Raw genomic sequence first — 20,101 nt, forward strand, 5'->3', positions numbered from 1 at the left:
TTTTTTCTTTCATATCCCATTCCATGCTGAGAGTGGGTTCACAGTCAGAGTGTGCAATTATCAACGCCAACCATGGAGCAATTAGGGTTAAATGCCTTGCTCTCAAGGGTACATGGACAGATTTTTCACTTTATCAGCTCTGGGATTCAAACTAGTGACATTTCGGTTACTGACCCAAAAATCTGTTAGGCTACCTGCCGCCCTTATTACTTTCAAGTCAGTCAAGTTTATTTGTCATATGCAGAATACACATGGTACACAGTACAATTAAATACTTGCAGGTGTTATGATACTGATGGTTTGTCCAGACTGATGGTTTGTATGGTTGTGGCTACCAGTACAGCTCCATCTAGTTGTCGTGTCGGGGATACCAGTTGACAATTATAGAATTTCAGCTAAGCCTTTTCCTAACCTTAATAATCTCATTCTCCTAACCTGTTACGTTAATTATCCTCATCTGCCACGTTAGTTCTCCTAACCTGCTATGTTAATTATCCTAACATGCCACGTTAATTCTCCTAACCTGCTATGCAAACAAACCGCCAGTGCCGACAAACAATCAGTATCACCATGATGCGACAATAAAAAGAATAAGAGTAAGGAAAAACTTCTTTTTTTTAAAAGCTCAATGGAATAAAATAAAATACATTTAGCAGAAATATAATTACAAGGAAGGTACTCAAAACAAATTTGCAGTAGGATATTTACTAGCCCCAAGGTTCGCCATTGTGCCCTATAAGCTCATTATAAAACTCACCGCCCTGGGTGGTGAACGTAGGAAACATTACCTCCTCGACACTGATTCTCAGCACAGGGCCCTCACAACGGTGCATCCTCAGTTCCCTCCCGTATTCCCTTTCATACCACGACTGCATGACCTCACATTTCAAACTCCATCATCAAGTTCTCTGACAACACGACAGTAGTAGGCCTGATTACCGACAAGGACGAGACAGCATACAGTTAGGAGGTAGGAACTCGGATGGCGTGGTGCCAGGTAAACAACCTCTCCCTCAACGTTAGAAAAACAAAGATGATTGTGGACTTCGGGAGGAACCAGGCTGGACACGCCCCCATCCTTATCAACGGGGATGCCGTGGGGACGGTCAATATATTCAAATTCCTCTGCTGAAATGGTATAACTACACAGACACCATGGTGAAGAAGGCACGATAGTGGCTACGTTACCTTTTTTTAAATTACCATTTTCATTACTTTATTTCACTTAAGTCGTGCATGTTGTAGCTCAGAGCCTAAGATTTTCACTGTACCCTTTAATCACACCTGAAACCCTGTACATGTGAGTATTAAAACAATCTCTAAACTCAGTTTTCTCCTATCCCAGCCATTAAACTCTAACTGTTTTAAAGTCACCATTGGCCTCATGGTGAAATCCCTGAGCGGTTTCCTTCTCCTCCGGCAACTGATTTAGGAAGGATGCCTGTAACTTTGTAGTGACTCGGTGCAATTTATAACTTCACCATCCTCAAAGGGATTTTCAATGTCTGCTTTTTTCTACCAATAGGTGCCCTTCTTTGCGAGGCATTGGAAAATGTCCCTGGTCTTTGCGGTTGAATCTGTGTTTGAAATTCACTGCTCGACTGCTTGACCTTTTCATTAAATTGAGTTTGCAGCCTGATAGGAGGATGAAGACAAGTGAATTGCCGACTGGGCTGATTGCGTAGACACCAATGATTGTAAGTTTCAACTTTTAATGTCACGTACACAAGTACAGTGAAATGCCTTTCTTGCTAGCTTTAAACCCAACAATGCAGTAACCAATATATGTAATACTAAAAATAACATTAGGTAGAAAAAAAACACAAATTATTGCACAATTCAACACTTTGTTTATTTTTTTTATACCACATAGGCTATACTTCAAAGACTGTATGTATAAAGAATATACTGTAAATACTCTAAACAAGTTCAACTGCTTATTCAAATAGACGGCTTTATGCTGGGCGGATTTGATTATGCTGAGCAGCGGGCCACCAGGCATGATGTAACATCATTGGGCGAAAGCAGGGAGGGATGCACGCCCTTCTCAAATCGAACAGTAATCTGCACCACTCGGTCATATTGTCAACAAGGCAGCATGATGCATCGTCCAGAAACATACATCTATTTTTCGTTAAATAAACGTTAGAATTGTCTAATTAGTTTTCATTTGGAAGGGCAGATAAAGCGTTTTTATCAAAAGCAATCCCTTTTGAATGGGAAACAATCCTAGTGATTACTACACTTGCTTAATTGCGTCACTTTTGTTTTGAGCAGACTTCGCCGTGGGCTTTGAACGGGGCAGCTGGCTCACGACCGGGAGGCGGCCCAGTTCAACATCGAATGCAATCAACTTTCAGCCAATGCAAAACAAGTCTCCACGGGCGCCCGGGCGGGATTAATCAAACCACCTCATGGAGATACGTCACAGTGTTTGTGACGCTTGTCGTTTGGTGAGACGTAGACCCAGTGGCAATGGCGAGATTGGAAATACCCTGTCTGTCTCGTTGAGTTTTGACAGTTTCTTCCTGATAAAGTCAGGTCAGGCAAGGAAGAAAGAGTCCCAAATTGGCGTTTTTCCGCTATTTTGCCCCCCAAGCAAGGAGTGTTTGTATGGAGGTCAATGAGAGGGTGGCGAATTTGGTCAACAACAAAAAATGAATAACTTATTTGCTACGTGAGGTTTGTTTTTATCGAATAGAAGTTTCGTTATGCTTAAATTGTTAGGAGCTTACTGATATAAGTAGGACATGTGACATCCCAGCAACTTTGAGAAAAAACACTTTATATCGGAGTTGTCTCGAGATGGTTATGCATATTCATTGCATGAGGTTAGTAGTATAGTATCTCTATCCATTGAATACAGGCAGTTGATGTCAATATTTTAAAAAGGATTACAATAATGAGATGTATCCTCCAATCCAAAGAAAGGATAGGTGGGAGCTATAGGTGGGAGCCCACTGTGCGGCTTTGTGGACAACTACTCCCATTGTTAGGGCGGAGAGACATGTAATCTTGTCAGTATATCCATAATCTTTGGGTTAAGTTTTATTTGCTATTCTGTGAGAGCCTGTGCACCTGAAAAAGATATCGGATTGGAATTTGTCGTATGTGGATCTGCAAAGCAGGATGCCTATCAAGGGGGTTATTTATCTCTGGAGTGGAGCTAGAAGTGAGTGCAGAGGATACAACTGAAGAAGTAGAGGCAGTGTGTAACAGGATAACTTTAGACGGTCCCCTCGCCCATACCCGGGCGCGAACCAGGGACCTTCTGAACACATCAACAACAGTCACCCACGAAGCATCGTTACCCATCACTCCACAAAAGCCGTGGCCCTTGCAGAGCAAGGGGAACCACTACTTCAAGGTCTCAGAGCAAGTGACGTCACCGATTGAAACGTTATTTAGCGCGCACCACCGCTGACTAGCTAGCAGTTTCACATCCGTTACAGGTGCACACCGACTGACCCGTATGGTCATCCTTTATTTTGTTATTTGAAGAAGAGTCTTTCCCGTCATACGTACATTTGGGTGATGTGAGATATCCTGTAAGAGCCTTTGTGCCCAAACCCTTGCAGTATGATAATGTAAACTATTGGGACATGTGTCAAGTGTATGTAGACATGCTGCAATTATGGTGGCGAGCATGCACCAGAATTCATGAAGTGCCCTGTTGAAGGAGGTGAAGGAGACCGAGGTGTCAAGAATAAGGGCTGTCCAGCATGTTTCCTATCCGGAGGCCGTGAGAAGAGTCGAAGAAGGGAGTCATTTTGAAGAAACCATGGTATTGGATTAGAGACATCTATCAGTAAATGTTGCTCACCAAATGGATCCTGACATGTTGCATGTTAAAAAATGTGGACTTGTTTATTGCATTGGTTATAAACTGCACAGCACAAACAAAGAAGATATCTGAGAAAAAAAGGCATCATTGTGAGTGTTGCTGAACATTTTTTGGGAGTCAGGGAATTTACAGCGAGGCTAAATAAGGAATCCAGTTGAATGTTCCAGTCCACACAGGCCCCTGAGCCTTATTATCACTGAAGAAGTGGATTATTTTTGTATTTTGTATTATGTCTCGCAATGGAATATTTTTTTTGTTTCAATACCCCGTACAATAGGTGGCAGCAATACACCAATAGGTGTAGTCTGCCACAAAAGTTAAAAGAAGAAGAATCATTCCTTTCTACAGGTGCAGTTAAAAGAAGAATCGTCATACTGTTCTACAGGTGCCTTCGGTAGGGCGTAGGTTCTTTGTTCTTCGAAATTATATTTCAATCAGAGTGGGCCACAGATTCAACAATTACTTAACCATACTTAGAATTTTGGATTAATCGAAAAGTTTTGATTTGAAAGTGACTGTCGAAATTGGACACTTCACCAGTTTTGAAAACAAATAAGGCTTAATTTGTCGAGAGCCGATATGTTTGTCAGCGGCTTGGTATCGGTGTTTCTCTTCCTTCATGCAACAGGTGAGTGCTCCTTCTGTCGATCAAAACTCCTCTTCTGGTCTTCGATTACGTTTCAATCGGTATATTGTATTGGAAAGACAAACTTGATTATAACTCATGTAAAACTATTACCAAACTACAACTACGTTTTTTGGTAGCATAAGGACCTTTTCATATTAGTAATAAATAACAAATAGCTTATTGATAGCTTTTTTCTTTTATAGGGTTAGTGTTCCGACATGGACTTTTCTCAATGTTACAGCGCTTGTTTACAGAATACTGAGGGAAGATGAATGCTGCTATCTGGGCTAATTAACGTTAGCTCTCTAGCTTGATTAGAACACATTTGTGTAAACAAAAACAAAAAAAAGCTGTGTAGGAAGTGTAGTTCACACGAAGCCAACTTTGGGCGCTGAAAATCCTTCTCTCCGTGGGGTTTTCGATTGCCTGGAATCGAAAACTCCCATTGCATTGAATTCTACCTCAGGCAAAAATGTATTTTGGATCAGAAAAGTTTCCTCTCTACCTTTTTGCCTGTACTGTCTTCCGTTGTCGGACCCCAGTAAGATTAGCTGTCGCTAATGGGGATCCTAAATACATCAAATCAGCATGTTGAATAAAATGACATTTAAACATGTTCTACTGGTTGTTACCGCTGTTGGTCATTCTGACGGTAGGAATGTGAGACTCTATCCACAGGAAAGTATTCCGGTATTCAACATTATGGCTTGTTGAGTACCTGTGAGGGAACTATTTAAAAAAATAATAATAATAATATCCGAAGACACTTTTTTTTTGGTTCCCAGGCAAGTTTTTAATTTTTTTTTTTATTAATCTGCAGCTGAATTGTTTACTTTCCTGTCATAACCATTGAGTAATGAATGGAAGATTACTTTTTCAGAGTTGTGGACACAATAATTCTTACCCATTTTAAGTATGGCTACCATGGTGCAGGTGCATTCATCTCTTTAATTAGGTGTTGGAGATGATAAAATAATTTAACACATTGGGATCAATAAAGTAATACTGTCTTCTCTTTAGATTGTATAAAAGGACAGTGCAACACTGGCTTCAAATAAACCAGCCCTCAGGACTATTAGCTTAGTTTCAAGAGTTGAATGAAATATTGGTCCAGAAGGCCTTTAAACATTCCTAAAATCTGTGCAAGGGGACCTATACTTTACACCTGTTATGTGGTTATTGCTTTACCTTGGAAACCCTAGCTCTTCCTCCCCACCTTCGAAACTCACACGACAAGCAAACAAGAGAGAATTCTCTGGTTTCATTTTACACACTGTAGACTTAGTTCCCATGCTTTTATCTGGACAAATCATTTATCTAAATGGGCAAACCAAACTCGGTTCACACAGTCACCACTGATACCTTCAGATAAAAAGCTGATGAATTGAGATTGATAGATGTTGAGATTGCTTTTTAACTGAGCAGCGCAGTGGGAGCTTTACTGTACAAGCTGTACCCTGGACATAAAATATCCTCTTTAATACAACTTTGCAGATGCAGTAGTGTGTAGAACTGAGCTAAGCTATCCTGTCCTCCATGTACCTGATGAGGCCCATACCAATGTTCCCTCTGTTTTTTGCCACTGAGCAAATTTCAGGTTTGCTGGGCGCAAACTTGAATGTTGTGAGTTCTGTGCAACTTCCAGTGCGCGTTTACTGTGAACACAGGCTGTACTCACTTTTTAAGTTTCAGACAGTGATCAAGTAGGCCACTGTGGCTATTTGATCATAATGGAGGCCTACCATCAAACAATGGAGAAAATGCATCCTGTAACATTTTAACATGTAAATAGCTATCATTCAGCCTACAGTAGCAGCCATTGTGTGGTCAATGTAGGCCTACATTCCATGAGTCTATAAAAAAACAAAAAAAACCATGCAGGGCTTGGCATTAACCTGTTTATCCACTTGTCCTTCAGACAAGGAGGTGGCTGAAAATGTTTGATGCAAGAAACCACTTCAAAAAATCAAATGCATTATTATTCCCATACCAATATTACAGCGAATTAGGGCTGGGCAATATGGCCAAAATATCATATGGTAATTTTCACATTTTTGATGGTATGACTGTTTTTGAATAAAAGTTTTGCGTCACCCTAGGTTGGCAACACATACAAGTGATTTCAATGGTACTTTCTCCATTCTATTGCCAATATATCACGGCTAAGGGCTGTTCTTACACAACGCGGAGTGCCTGGATACAACGCGAAGTGCCTGGATACAGCCCTTAGCTGTGGTATATTTGCCATATACCACAAACCCACGAGGTGCCTTATTGCTATTAGTAACTGTCTACCAACGTGATTAGAGCAGTAAAAATGCATGTTTTGTCATACCTGTGGTCTGATATCACGGCAGTCGGCTCGAACCACCCAGTTTATGTTCAATTCATCTACAACCAAAAACAATTTATCAATTTCTGCATTTCCTGCTCTGTTGAGGTCGTTTCCACACTGCCATGTGGGGCTGCACGATCTGGGCAAACAATCTAGGCCTTATTTTTTAACCAAATGTTGCAATTGTGATTTTAGTTGCGATTTTAGAGCAAAACACTTGGGTGTACTGTTGGAGTCATGGAAATGGAATCAATATTCTAATTCCATAGTTAAAATATAATAGTGGGTACTTTGAATTGTGTTTGACATGACAACGAATAAAGGCCAGGGAGGAGTTATTGTGACTGTGTAGGAACCAAAGTGTGGATAAATGTTTCTTATGGGACCTTGTTATCTTTGGCTATATTTTGTTTTTTCTTTGCTACTTCATGTAGCAGAAATTTTATTCATGTTGCGAACATTCATGCTTTGCGTATTACTCTTTGATTTAGAAGCACAAACATCGTTCTGATTTAGGTCTACACCATCACTGGTATTATCAGGCTGTATAGCTAATTACGTTCGCACAAACTCAATACATTTATTAGTTGGCTAACTAGTGACAAGCATTAGCCGCTAACACAATTTAGGCCCAACTTGCTAAGAAAAGACAAGCTAGTTTGCAGAAGTAAGAAACAAACTAATAGTGTAATTATAAAATGCTAGTGGGTTTATATTAAGAAGCAATGTGAAAACGGCATAGTTGTCGTCATTGTTGCTTGTGCTGCATTGACCATGCAGACATTCCCTCAAGATGGCGCCGACAGACATGGAAGCTGTGCTTCTAGCTCCTAAGCAATTTTGCAGTTTAATTTTTTTTAAACGTTAGTCCAGAATGTTTATTTTTGTATTTGTAGTGGACTTCAAGTCAGAGTATATTACTTGCTAATGTTCAGTCCCTGGACAATGAAGTAGATGAGCTCAGGGCAAGGATCTCCTTCCAGAGAGACATCAGGGACTGTAACATACTGTTTCACAGAATCATGGCTCTCTGGATATACTTTCACCATCTGTACAGCCAGCTGGGTTCAGTACATTGCGCAGACAGGAATAAAGAATTCTCTGGGAAGAAGAAAGGCAGTGGTGTATGTTTCATGATTAACTACTCATGGTGTGATAATGTTTCGGAACTCAAGTGCATTTGTTTACCTTACCTAGAATATCGACGTATTATCTCCCAAGATAATTATTTTGTTATAGTCGCTGCCAGGGGCATATGACATTCTCCCAATCTTCTTCTGGATCATCCAAATGCTCTCTAGCAAACTTCAGACAGGCCTGGACATGTACTGGCTTAAGCAGGGGGACACGTCTGGCACTGCCGGATTTGTGTCCCTGGCGGCATAGTGTGTTACTGATGGTAGGCTTTGTTACTTTGGTCCCAGCTCTCTGCAGGTCATTCACTAGGTCTCCTGTGGTTCTCGGAATTTTGCTCACCATTCTTGTGATCATTTTTACCCCACGGGGTGAGATCTTGCTTGGAGCCCCAGATCGAGGGAGATTATCAGTGGTCTTGTATCTCTTCCATTTCCTAATAATTGCTCCCACAGTTGATTTTTTTTCAAACCAAGCTACTTACCTATTGCAGATTCAGTCTTCCCAGCCTGGTGCAGGCCTACAATTTTGTTTCTGGTGTCCTTTGACAGCCTTTTGGTCTTGGCTGTAGTGGAGTTTGGAATGTGACTGTTTGAGGTTGTGGATAGGTGTCTTTTATACTGATAACAAGTTCAAACAGGTGCCATTAATACAGGTAACGAGTGGAGCACAGAGGAGCCTCTTAATTAAAGGTCTCTTAATTACAGGTCTGTGAGAACCAGAAATCTTGCTTGTTTGTAGGTGACCAAATACTTATTTTCCACCATAATTTGCAAATAAATTCATTAAATCCTACAATGTGATTTTCTGGATATTTTTTCTTATTTTGTCTGTCATAGTTGAAGTGTACCTATGATGAAAATTACAGGCCTCATCTTTTTAAGTGGGAGAACTTGCACAATTGGTGGCTGACTAAATAATTTTTTGCCCCACTATCCTGATGCTGCATTTATTGTAGCTGGGGATTTTAACAATGCAAATTTGAGGAAAATGCTAATGAAGTTCTATCAACACATTTGCCTGTAGTACTCACACTTCAACTCAAGACCATTGTTACTCTCCCTTCTGGCATGGCTACAAGGCCCTCTCCTCCACTCCGTTTGGGCAAATCAGATCATGACTCCATTCGGCTCCTTCCTTCCTATAGGCTCAAACTCAAAAAGAAGTAGCCATGCTAAGGTATTTTCAATGCTGGTCTGACCAATCGGAATCCATGCTTCAAGATTGTTTTGATCACTCGGACTGGGATATGTTCCAGTTAGCCTCGGAGAATAACATTGACGTATACACGATGACTGAGTTCATCAGGAAGTGTATAGGGGATGTCGTTCACACTGACTAAAACCTACCCAAACTAAAATCTGAGGATAGATGACTGTGTTTGCTCAACTTAAAGCGCAAACCACCACATTAAAGGTTAAATATATATTAAAAAAATGTACCACTGCAAGGTGATTTGGAATATGGTCAAAATACAAACCGTGTAGTTCCCTGCGTAAAGCAATCAATGTCACAGAGAAAGTGGAGTCGCAATTCAATGCCTCAAACATGATGTATGTGGCAGGGTCTACAGACAGTCGCGGGATTACAAAGGGAAAAACAATCACGTGGTGGACAGTCTTGCTCCTGGACAAGCTAAACACTTTCTTCGCCCGCGTTGAGGTTAAGTGCTGCCACCTCGCCCTGATCCCAAGGTCTGTGGGCTCTTCTCCGTGGTCGTAAGCGTGTTAACCCTCGCAAGGCTGCTAGCTCAGATGGCATCCCTAGCCACATCCTAAGAACATGCGCAGACCAGTCTGCTCTCCCTCTTGCTTCAATATGTCCACCATTGTTCCTGTACCCAATAAAGCAAAGGTAACTGAACTAAATGACTATCGCCTTGTAGAACTCACTTCTGTCATCATGAAATGCTTTGAGACTAGTCAAGGATCATATCGCCTTACCTGACACCCTAGACCCACTTCAATTTGCGTACCGCCCAAATAGATCCAAAAAGGATGCCATCGCACTGCACACAACCTCTGCCCTGCTGATCCTCAACACAGGGGCCCTATAAGGGTGTTTGCTCAGCCCCCTCCTGTACTCCATGTTCACCCATGACTGTGTGGCCACGCATGCCTCCAACTCAATAATTTAAGTTTGGGGATGACACAACAGTAGTAGGCCTGACTACAACAATGACTAGATGGCCTAAAGGGAGGAGGTGAGGGCCTTTGCAGAATGGTGCCAGGAGAATAAATAACCTCTCCCTCAATGTCAACAAAACAAAGGAGCTGATCGTGGACTTCAGGAGCCTGAAGAGGGAGCAAGCCCCTATACACATTGATGGGACTGCAGTAGAGAAGGTGAAGAGCTTAAAGTTCCCACGGTGTATACATCACTGACAATCTGAAATGGTCCACCCAGTGTTGTGGATAGGGGCGTGTAGTATAACCACACTGCGCTACAGCGCCAGGAGGTTGACCATTTCTTGGCCCTTAAGATCATCACTAACTAAGCTTATTCATGCTAGTCTCAAAATAAAATACCCCTGCTTTTTGAGAGGAAAAAAAAGCTCTACTCAACTTTTTTCAAAGATGTCTAGTAATGTGACTGACCGGCTCAAAATGGTCTTATGTAGCAACCTTTTTTAACATTGGATAAAAGTAAACTTGGAGCTGCAAAAATGGTATCATGCACTACATTGGAGGAACAATGGGAAAGTTATTCTGCTTTGAAAAGTTTATAAACTTAACTCACTTTTGAGAAAATAGCCTTTGAATATTTTGGTACTACTACTGGAGAGCCCTTTGTCTACTTCCATTCAGTATTGTTCACACCCTCTTATGCTTTAGCCCCGCCCATCTAGTTTAGGGTTGATCCAAGCGTTCTGCACTAACAGCAGTCAAGCTAACTTGCTAGCTACTTCCAGACAAATGAGAGAACAGCTCACTGAACATTACTTGCCCTAGCAGTTCTGGTTAGGCTGTTTTCATGTTATCCAGAGTGTTGGTGACTAACTGCTGCTGGCAACAATTATTTCTTTTTTGCCGACGTTTACTGACACCAGCCATATTCAACCTGTGTTGAGCGTTCGTAAATTCATCAGTTATTCTGCGCTCTGGCACACTGACAAGTGATATGAAATCGGAGTAGATGGCCAGACTGAATTTACGAATGCACCAGAAATGGTTACTTTCATAATGGAGTCTTTTTAAGACATGTAGCTAGCTAAACGATTACCCATAATCCCAACTCATTACATTACTACACTGCATGAATCTGCAGGTAGCTAACCTACCAGGATCAATGTTAACATCATAAAACATCACAGTATGGAACATTATTCTGTTTACTTGTCCAGGATTTCAGTTTTCATTTAACCCATCTAAACGGTAGATGACATGCCATTGACATGCCATAGGCCCATCTGAAGTCGTCTTGTGACTGTAGAATGTGTAAAGTTACACCAGGAACGCACAATCCAGCCATCAGTGGTCAGACTGTCTGCAATAGGCTGAGGCTGGACTGAGGGCTTGTAGACCTGTTGTAAGGCAGGTCCTCACCAGACATCACCGGCAACAACGTCGCCTATGGGCACAAACCCACTGTCGCTGGACCAGACAGGATTGGCAAAAAGTGCTCTTCACTAATGAGTCGGTTTTGTCTCACCAGGGGTGATAGTTGGATTTGTGTTTATCGTCGAAGGTATGAGTGTTATCGAGGTGGAGGGTCCGTCATGGTCTGGGGCGGTGTGTCACATCGTCATTGGACTGAGCTTGTTGTCATTGCAGACAATCTCAACGCTGTGCGTTACAGGCAAGAAATTCTCCTCCCTCATATGGTACCCTTCCTGCGGGCTCATCCTGACATAACCCTCCAGCATGACAATGCCGCCAGCCATACTGCTCATTCTGTGTGTGTTTTCCTGCAAGACAGGAATGTCGGTGATCTGCAATGGCCAGCGACAAAAACGGATCTCAGGTCTGGGACCTGTTGGATCGGAGAGCTAGGGCCATGCAGCCCCCCCCCCCCCCCCAGAAATGTCCGGGAACTTGCAGGTGCCTTGGTGGAAGAGTGGGGTAACCTCTCACAGCAAGAACTGGAAAATCTGGTGTTGTCCATGAGGAGATGCACGGCAGTACTTAATGCAGCTGGTGGCCACACCATACTGTCTTAATTTAGATTTTTGACCTGTCTTTGTTCATGGACACATCATTCCATTTCGGTTCGTCACATGTCTGTGGAACTAGTTCAGTTTGTCTGTTGGATCTTGTTATATTCATACAAATATTTACACAATGTAAGTTTGCTGAAAATGAACTCGGTTGACAGTGAGGACTTTTTGATGATTTTAGTTAGCATGAGCTGCTAGGAGTGCTAGCTAGCAACCTTACTAACAGGTCGTCTGAGGTAAAATACATTAAAGTTAACATAACATAATTGCAGTTGTAAGTGTTTCCACGAGTGACTGATAGCTTTACAGTTAATGTTAGTTTATAGCCTTTTAGCTATTTTACCCAGCCATTTGCGTAAAATAGATGGCTACTGCAGAGATGTTCGGTCATAATATCCACGTCTGTGCCCAAACAATTCGATCTTCTACCTTTAAAGAAACAAGTCTCTCACCGTTGCCGCTTGTTTTTGACCCTCAGCCTCCAGCTGTGCCCTGGACACCATATGTGATTTGATTGCCCCCCCCCCCCCCCATCTACCGTCAGAGTTCCTACTGTTAGGTGACCTAAACTGGGATATGCTTAACACCCCGGCATCCTACAATCTAAGCTAGATGCCCTAAATCTCTCACACATTATCAAGGAACCTACCAGGTACAACCCCAAATCTGTAACCATGGGCACCCTCCATAGATATCGTCCTGATCAACTTGCCCTCTAAATACATCTCTGCTGTCTTCAACCAGGATCTAAGCGATCACTGACTCATTTCCTGCTTCTGTAATGGGTCTGCAATCAAACGACCACCCCTCATCACTGTCAAACGTTCCCTAAAACACTTCTGCAAGCAGGCCTTTCTAATCGACCTGGCCTGGGTATCCTGGAAGGATATTGGCCTCATCCCGTCAGTAGGGGATGCCTGGTTGAGGAAGGCACTTTTAAAGAGCAACGTCTTAAATAAGCATGCCCCATTCAAAAAACGTAGAACTAAGAACAGATATAGCCCTTGGTTTATCCCAGACTTGACTGTCCTTGACCAGCACAAAAACATCATGTGGTGTACTGCATTAGCCTTGAATAAACCCTGTGGTATTCAACTTTTCAGGGAAGTCAGGAACCAATATACTCAGTCAGTTAGGAAAGCAAAGGCTAGCTTTTTCAAACAAATGTGCACGCTGTAGCACTAATTCCAAAAACATTTGGGACACTAAAGTCCATGGAGAATAAGAGCACCTCCTCCCAGCTGCCCACTGCACTGAGGCTAGGAAACACTGTCACCACCGATTTTATAATCAAGAATTTCAGTAAGCATTTCTCTACGGCTGGCTATGCTTTCCACCTGGCTACCTCAACCCTGGCCAACAACTCTGCACCCCCCCCGCGGAAACTTGCCCAAGCCCCCCGCTTCTTCTCCTTCACCCAAATCCAGACAGCTGATGTTCTGAAAGCTGCAAAATCTGGATCCCTACAAATCAACTGGGCTAAACAATCTGGACCCTGTCTTTTTAAAATTATCAGCTGAAATTGTTGCTACCCCTATTACTAGCCTGTTCAACCTCTTTCATATCATCTGAGATCCCCAAAGATTGGAAAGCTGCTGCGGTCATCCCCCTCTTGAAAGGGGGAGACACTCTAGACCCAAACTTTTCAAGACCTAGCCAAGTTAACAAAAAGATCACCGACCATTTTGAATCCGATCGTACCTTCTCCACTATGCAATCTTCCCAGCTGGTCATGGGTACACCTCATCCGCCCTCAAGTTCCTAAACGATCTCATAACCCCCATTGATGAGAGACAATACTGTGCAGCTGCCATCATCGACCTGGTCAAGGCTTTCGACTCTGTCAATCCCCACATACTTATCGGCATACACAACAGCCTTGGTTTCTCTAATTACTGTCTCACCTGGTTCACATACTACTTCTCAGCTGGAGTTCAGTGTGTCAAATCGGAGGGCCTGTTGTCCAGACCTCTGGCAGTCTCTATGTGGGTGCCAAAGGGTTTAATTCTCAGGCTGACTCTTTAATGTATATATCAATTGATGTCTCTTGCTGTTGGTGATTCTCTGAGCCACCTTTAACACAGATGACACCCTTCTGTAAACATCTGGCCCTTCTTTGGACAATGTTAACAAATCTCAAGCTTCAATGCCATACATTACTTGTTCCGTGGCCTCCAACTGCTTTTAAATGCTAGTAAAACTAAATGCATTCTTCAACCAATTGTTGGCAGTGCCTGGCCGACTAGCATCACTACTCTGGATGGTTCTGACTTAATATGTGGACATCTACAAATACCTAGGTGTCTGGTTAAACCCTTCTTCCAGACTCACATTAAGCATCTCCAATCTAGAATTGGCTTCCTATTTCACAACAGCCTCCTTCACTCATGCTGCCAAACACCCTCATAAAACTGACTATCCTACATAAAATAGCCTCCAACACTCTACTCAGCAAACTGGATGCAGTCTATCACAGTGCCATCTGTTTTCTCACCGAAGTCCTATACTACCCACCGCTGACCTGTTTGCTTTCGTTGGCTGGCCCTTGCTAGATATCTGTCGCCAAACCCACTGGCTACAGGTCGTCTAAGTCTTTGCTAGGTAAAACACCGCCTTACCTCAGCTCACTGGTCACCATAGCAACACCCACCTGTAGCACGCATTCCAGCAGGTATACCTCACTGGTCTTCCCCAAAGCCAACACCACCTTTTTGGCTGCCTTTCCTTCCAGTTTTCTGCTGCCAATGACTGGAATGAATTGCAAAAATCACTGAAGCTGGAGTCTTATATCTCCCCCTCTAATTTTAAGCATTAGCTGTCAGAGCAGCTTACCGATCACTGTACTGTAAATAGTCCATCCAAGAACCTCATCCCCATATTGTGTATTTTGTTTGGGGGGGGGGGGCGCTTTTGCACCCCAGTTACTTTACTTGCACAACTATCACTCCAGTGCCCATTTTATTGCCTTACCTCCCCCTTTTACATTTGCACACACTGTACATATCTTTCTATTGTGTTATTGACTATACATTTAGGTTTAACTTTTTGTCGCTTTTCTTGGCCATCATAGCTATTTTTTTTTTTTAAGAGGTTTTCATTTGGAATCTCTCCCCCTGTTCAGTTCCAGGTGGGGACTGGATTAGGTGTGAGCAGTGCATGAGGTGGGCTCATGAGTTGTGCTCTAAAAACATTTCATGAAATACAGTGGGGCAAAAAAGTATTTAGTCAGCCACCAATTGTGCAAGTTCTCCCACTTAAAAAGATGAGGCTTGTAATTTTCATCATAGGTACACTTCAACTACAGTGCCTTGCGAAAGTATTCGGCCCCCTTGAACTTTGCGACATTTTGCCACATTTCAGGCTTCAAACATAAAGATATAAAACTGTATTTTTTTTTGTGAAGAATCAACAAGAAGTGGGACACAATCATGAAGTGGAACGACATTTATTGGATATTTCAAACTTTTTTAACAAATCAAAAACGGAGAAATTGGGCGTGCAAAATTATTCAGCCCCCTTAAGTTAATACTTTGTAGCGCAACCTTTTGCTGCGATTACAAATTTGCACAACTGCAGCATTCAAATGAGGCTGAAATGAAAAATAATGGGACTGTTAAAATCCGGGGTATTTACTTTAGATTCTGCGTGGCTTGACACAGTAATAACCTAATTTGAGACATTATGAGAAAAAAACGGACCCCTCTGCAGTACATTTTGTGCCGTATAGCCTCTTTCCACCAGGGTTAGCCCTTCTCTCTCTCTCGTATATTACCTTGTCCCTTTTGTAAGAGGGATACCTAGTCAATTGTACAACTGAATGCATTCATTTTTTGTCATCACTTGCAATCCATCAAGACTTTAAAAAGCCGCGACAGCTGCTGTTTGCTTCTGAACTTTAGCACCGCCCTAAAAACCTGATTCAAATAGGTATGTATTGACACATGTATATAAGTGTGTCAATACTGATCACCTCTAAAATGTAAATAAACCACTATAGATATATATATATCTTTATATACACCACACCTTTCACGATCACACAGTTGGTTTCACTTCCCCACCTGCCATGTTAAAACAGACCCGAAGGAGCTAATTTCCTTCAATCGTGCAGGGACGGGCATCTTGAAGGGCTCGTCGTTGATTTTGCTGAAAGGGGAGAAATTGTGCTTTACAATGGTGTTGACCTGGAAGTATTATGTTTTGGGGGCGCTAAAATAAGGTCAATATTACAGACCAGCACTATGTACAAAAGTGTTAGTTAGTTACCCTACTCATCTGGCTGGTAGAAAAAAAAATGTGTTCTTCCAATATCTTCAATATGCACCTCGGATCTGGATAAGGATGCGCTCAGTTGTATACCTGATGTGCGTTCACTTGTAGCCTCAAAGATTTTTATAAATAAACCAAGATGGACAACAGTCTATCATTTCCATTGCGAACAGATCAGTCATAGTGGGCAGCATAAGCAAGGAGGTGGGCAGAGCCAAGCATGAGTTTGCGAGATCCTATGGTCCCTTTGTAGCATAAATCGGCATATTTCAGTTGGGGAACGCCTACTCTGAAGTGCACATGTGCAATCACTCAATTTGCTTTTGCCAAACTTTGGCAAAGGCTAAAGTCTACAACGTTTTGTCCACTCTGTTCATAAGATTCTAGTTTTGGGAACTGTATTTAGATAAAATGTTTAATCGATGAGAATAAAATCCATCTACTCTCGCCGCTGGGCTTCCCCTCATTACCATATTTTGTAGTGAGTGGAAACGCCAAGCGGAAGCTTCAAATTCAGACCTATTTCAATGGATGTATATCTGTGACCCGGTCACGGTGAGCCATGTGAGTGAACAATGCTTTGGCAAGCAGAAGGGAATTAAAATCATTATTATACAATGGCCACTGGACGTAAAAGGCATGGATTATTTTTATTTTTTAGGTGGCATTACAGCCACACAAAGGGGATGTAGCTGGGAAATTGTAGTTATTGTGAATGAGACTGAAGTGTGTACAGCCTGCACAAAAAAACAAAGCTGCCTTTCATGCTACTTTTTCCAAATCATGGTTAGTTGCATCATGCACCCTTAAAATGTATAAAACATCTAAACATATAGCCCAACTGAAGTTGCATGAATAACTCTAAATGAAGCATAACAGGTGGAACTGTTTCTTAACTGCTCAACACAGAATAGCTGTGTGCACTCCCTAAAATAATATTTCACTATGAGAAATGTTTTGCTATGGTCTACAACTAATGAATACACCCCAGTGATTGTCTAGTCAAACCACACAAGTTCATCTCGGGTCCAAAAAGTTGATCCGAGGACAACTAAGACCGTACCTGTCTAGACCAGAGTGACAAATATTCTCAACTAAGTTGCTCCTATGGTTAACAATTAGGTCTATGTTGGGTAGGCCTTAAGTCAATGAATTCACCTTAGTGCAAAATGTCCTAGACCAACTACAGTATTTCCTACCCCAGACCCGTGAAGACCTAGTCCACACCCTGTAGGCTTCAGGCCATTGGTTGGCAGATCACCAGGCATGCTCTTAGGGCTTTAAAGAGAGCGGAGCAGGTCATTGATATGACTCCCTGATAAAAATGGAAAGGCTTTAAAGTTCAGCGGAAACCAAAACATTCATCTCGGCAGGTGTTTATGTTAATTGTAGATGGTGATGTTAGGACTTGAGCACTTTGTTTGATTTCCAAAGCTGCAATGCATCCCTTAGGTAATTTCACATCTTTAATGTCTCTGATCTCTCTACTGCTCTCTCCCCAGGTATAGACTGCGCCTTCACAGTCACAACCAGCAATGCAGATGTGAGGGCTAAAGAGAATGAAGGTAAGTCCTGGAGAATAGAAATTGGCTATCAATTGGCATGTTGAGCTTTTCTGAAATAAACAAAAGCTTTCAACTGTCACATTTTGTCTGTTACAAGGAAGGAATACAGAATATATTGAAAATGTTTTATTGTATTTGTCCCACAGCTTTGTGGTTTAAACTGATTAGACTGTTCTCTACAGGTGCTGATCTTTACTGCACTCACTCTGCTGACTTTGGTGCAAATGCCAGAGTTGAGTGGAAGTTTAAGGACATGAAGGGTTCTACAACTCATGTCATTTTTGATGGGAAACCTACCAGTAAGTACATAAACTTTTCAGACTGTTGATTCCAAAGAAATGCATTACGTATGGCCTCTTGTATTTGTAGGGCTTGTGATTATTAGCTTGTATATTCATCCACATTAACGGTTAGACCATTCTTGTATTCAAATTCCTCCAGTATAATGTTTCCTCCCTCTCTCAGCACCATATGCCGACCGTGTCACTAAGTTTGATGGGATGCTGAGGTTCAGTAAGGTGACGCGGAAAGATAATGGGGAGTATTACTGCGCGGTGTCTGGTAGTCAGAAGTTTGGGGAGGTCAAAGTGAAGCTCACCGTTTTAGGTAAGTACAATCTAGAGGACTGTTATTAGCATGTTTTTTTTTAAACCACTCCTATAACAAATTGTAGACTATCAGATACTCAATAAGAAGGCCTGATTTTCATTATTACTGAAACGGGACCCAAGTGTTACATATAAAGATGCAGTCCATTAAAAAAAATTTGAGGCTTCAGTGTTGTGATCCTGAAATGCTAGCAAAATGCATTATTCGTCTTGATTAGACAGGTTTTTTTTTACATGGAAGATAAAATAAGACAAGTACTATAAACAATAGAACACTGAAATCTGGGAAACCAGGCCTGGTATTCATAGCTGACTTTTAAAATACTTTTGATAAAGTACAACTGGAATTTATATAAAAATGCCTGGAATTTATATAAAAATGCCTGGAATAGTTCAAGTTTGGATAATCTCTTATACAATGGTCTGAAATTTATGTACAGTGCATTTGGAAAGTATTCAGACCCTTTGACTTTTTCCACATTTTGTTACATTACTTATTCTAAAATGGATGAAACATTTCTCAATCTACACACAATAACCCATAATAAACCCTACGTTGTCTTGGCTGTTAGCTTAGGGTTGTTATCCTGTTGGAACATTCACCCCAGTCTGAGGTACTGAGTGCTTTGGAGCAGGTTTTCATCAAGGATCTCTCTGTACTTTTCTCGGTTCATCTTTCCCTCGATCCTGCCTAGTCTCCCAGTCCCTGCCTCTGAAAAGCATCCCCACAGCATGATGCTGCCACCAACATGTTTTACTGTAGGGATGGTGCCAGGTTTCCTCCAGTCCAAATAGTTCAAGCTTGGTTTCATTAGACCAGATAATCTTGTTTATCATGGTCTGAGAGTATTTCTGGGCCTTTTTGGCTAACGTGCCTTTTTTACTGAAGTGGCTTCCGTCTGCCTACTCTACCATAAAGGCCTGATTGGTGGAGTGTTGCAGAGAGTTGTCATTCTGGGAGAGTCTCTCCTCCACAGAGGAATTATGGAGCTCTGTCAGACCATTGGGTTCTTGCAAAAATGTCTCAACCGGTTTTCGATTTGTCACTATGGGGTTTGTGTGTTTGAGGAGTTTCATTAAAAAAATATATATTTTAGGATAACATGGGAAAAGTCAAGGGGTCTGAATACTCTCTTAATGCACTGTATCTATGTATTAAGACCATTTGAAATGTGAGCTATTAAAATCATATCCAACAATCTCAAGGGTCTAGAAATCCAGGGGTTAAAAACAAAGTTGTCATTGTATGCAGATTCATGTTTTCTTTTATATCCACAATTTGGATCCCTCCACAGCCTCAGAGGATCTAGATACTTTTCAAACCTCTCTGGATTACAACAAAATTATAAGTGTACCATTACATATTAGATCACAAAAAATTTGACTTACATTACTGTGTAGTTTACCAATAAAATGGTCTGACTGATGTGGACATACTCGGTCTTAATTTCTTTCAGGATATGATCTCACTATAGAAATTAGCATAAACATAAATAAGAACTTGCTACCATAGAATGGAAAATACCTGTCCATTTTGTATGAAAAATGACCCTGAGTAACTC

General features: G+C 41.7%; 1 protein-coding gene and 1 long non-coding RNA gene across 2 annotated transcripts in view; both read left to right on the plus strand.

Moving 5' to 3' along the window:
- Positions 1–968: 968 nt before the first annotated feature.
- Positions 969–3,307, plus strand: LOC116358123 (uncharacterized). The gene is made up of 3 exons (XR_004205990.1): positions 969–1,300; positions 1,526–1,697; positions 1,950–3,307. It is a non-coding gene; the product is annotated as an uncharacterized LOC116358123 (long non-coding RNA).
- A 1,116-nt stretch (positions 3,308–4,423) lies between these two features.
- LOC109872473 (junctional adhesion molecule A) overlaps positions 4,424–20,101 on the plus strand; it is a 32,236-nt gene continuing 16,558 nt past the window's right edge. The window contains exons 1-4 of the mRNA XM_020463721.2: positions 4,424–4,472; positions 17,869–17,931; positions 18,114–18,230; positions 18,397–18,537. Of these exons, the coding sequence (XP_020319310.1) occupies positions 4,424–4,472; positions 17,869–17,931; positions 18,114–18,230; positions 18,397–18,537 (370 nt within the window). The remainder of the gene's footprint in view (positions 4,473–17,868; positions 17,932–18,113; positions 18,231–18,396; positions 18,538–20,101) is intronic.

Source organism: Oncorhynchus kisutch, linkage group LG28 (assembly GCF_002021735.2).
Source record: "Oncorhynchus kisutch isolate 150728-3 linkage group LG28, Okis_V2, whole genome shotgun sequence".
NCBI classification, from domain to species: domain Eukaryota; kingdom Metazoa; phylum Chordata; class Actinopteri; order Salmoniformes; family Salmonidae; genus Oncorhynchus; species Oncorhynchus kisutch.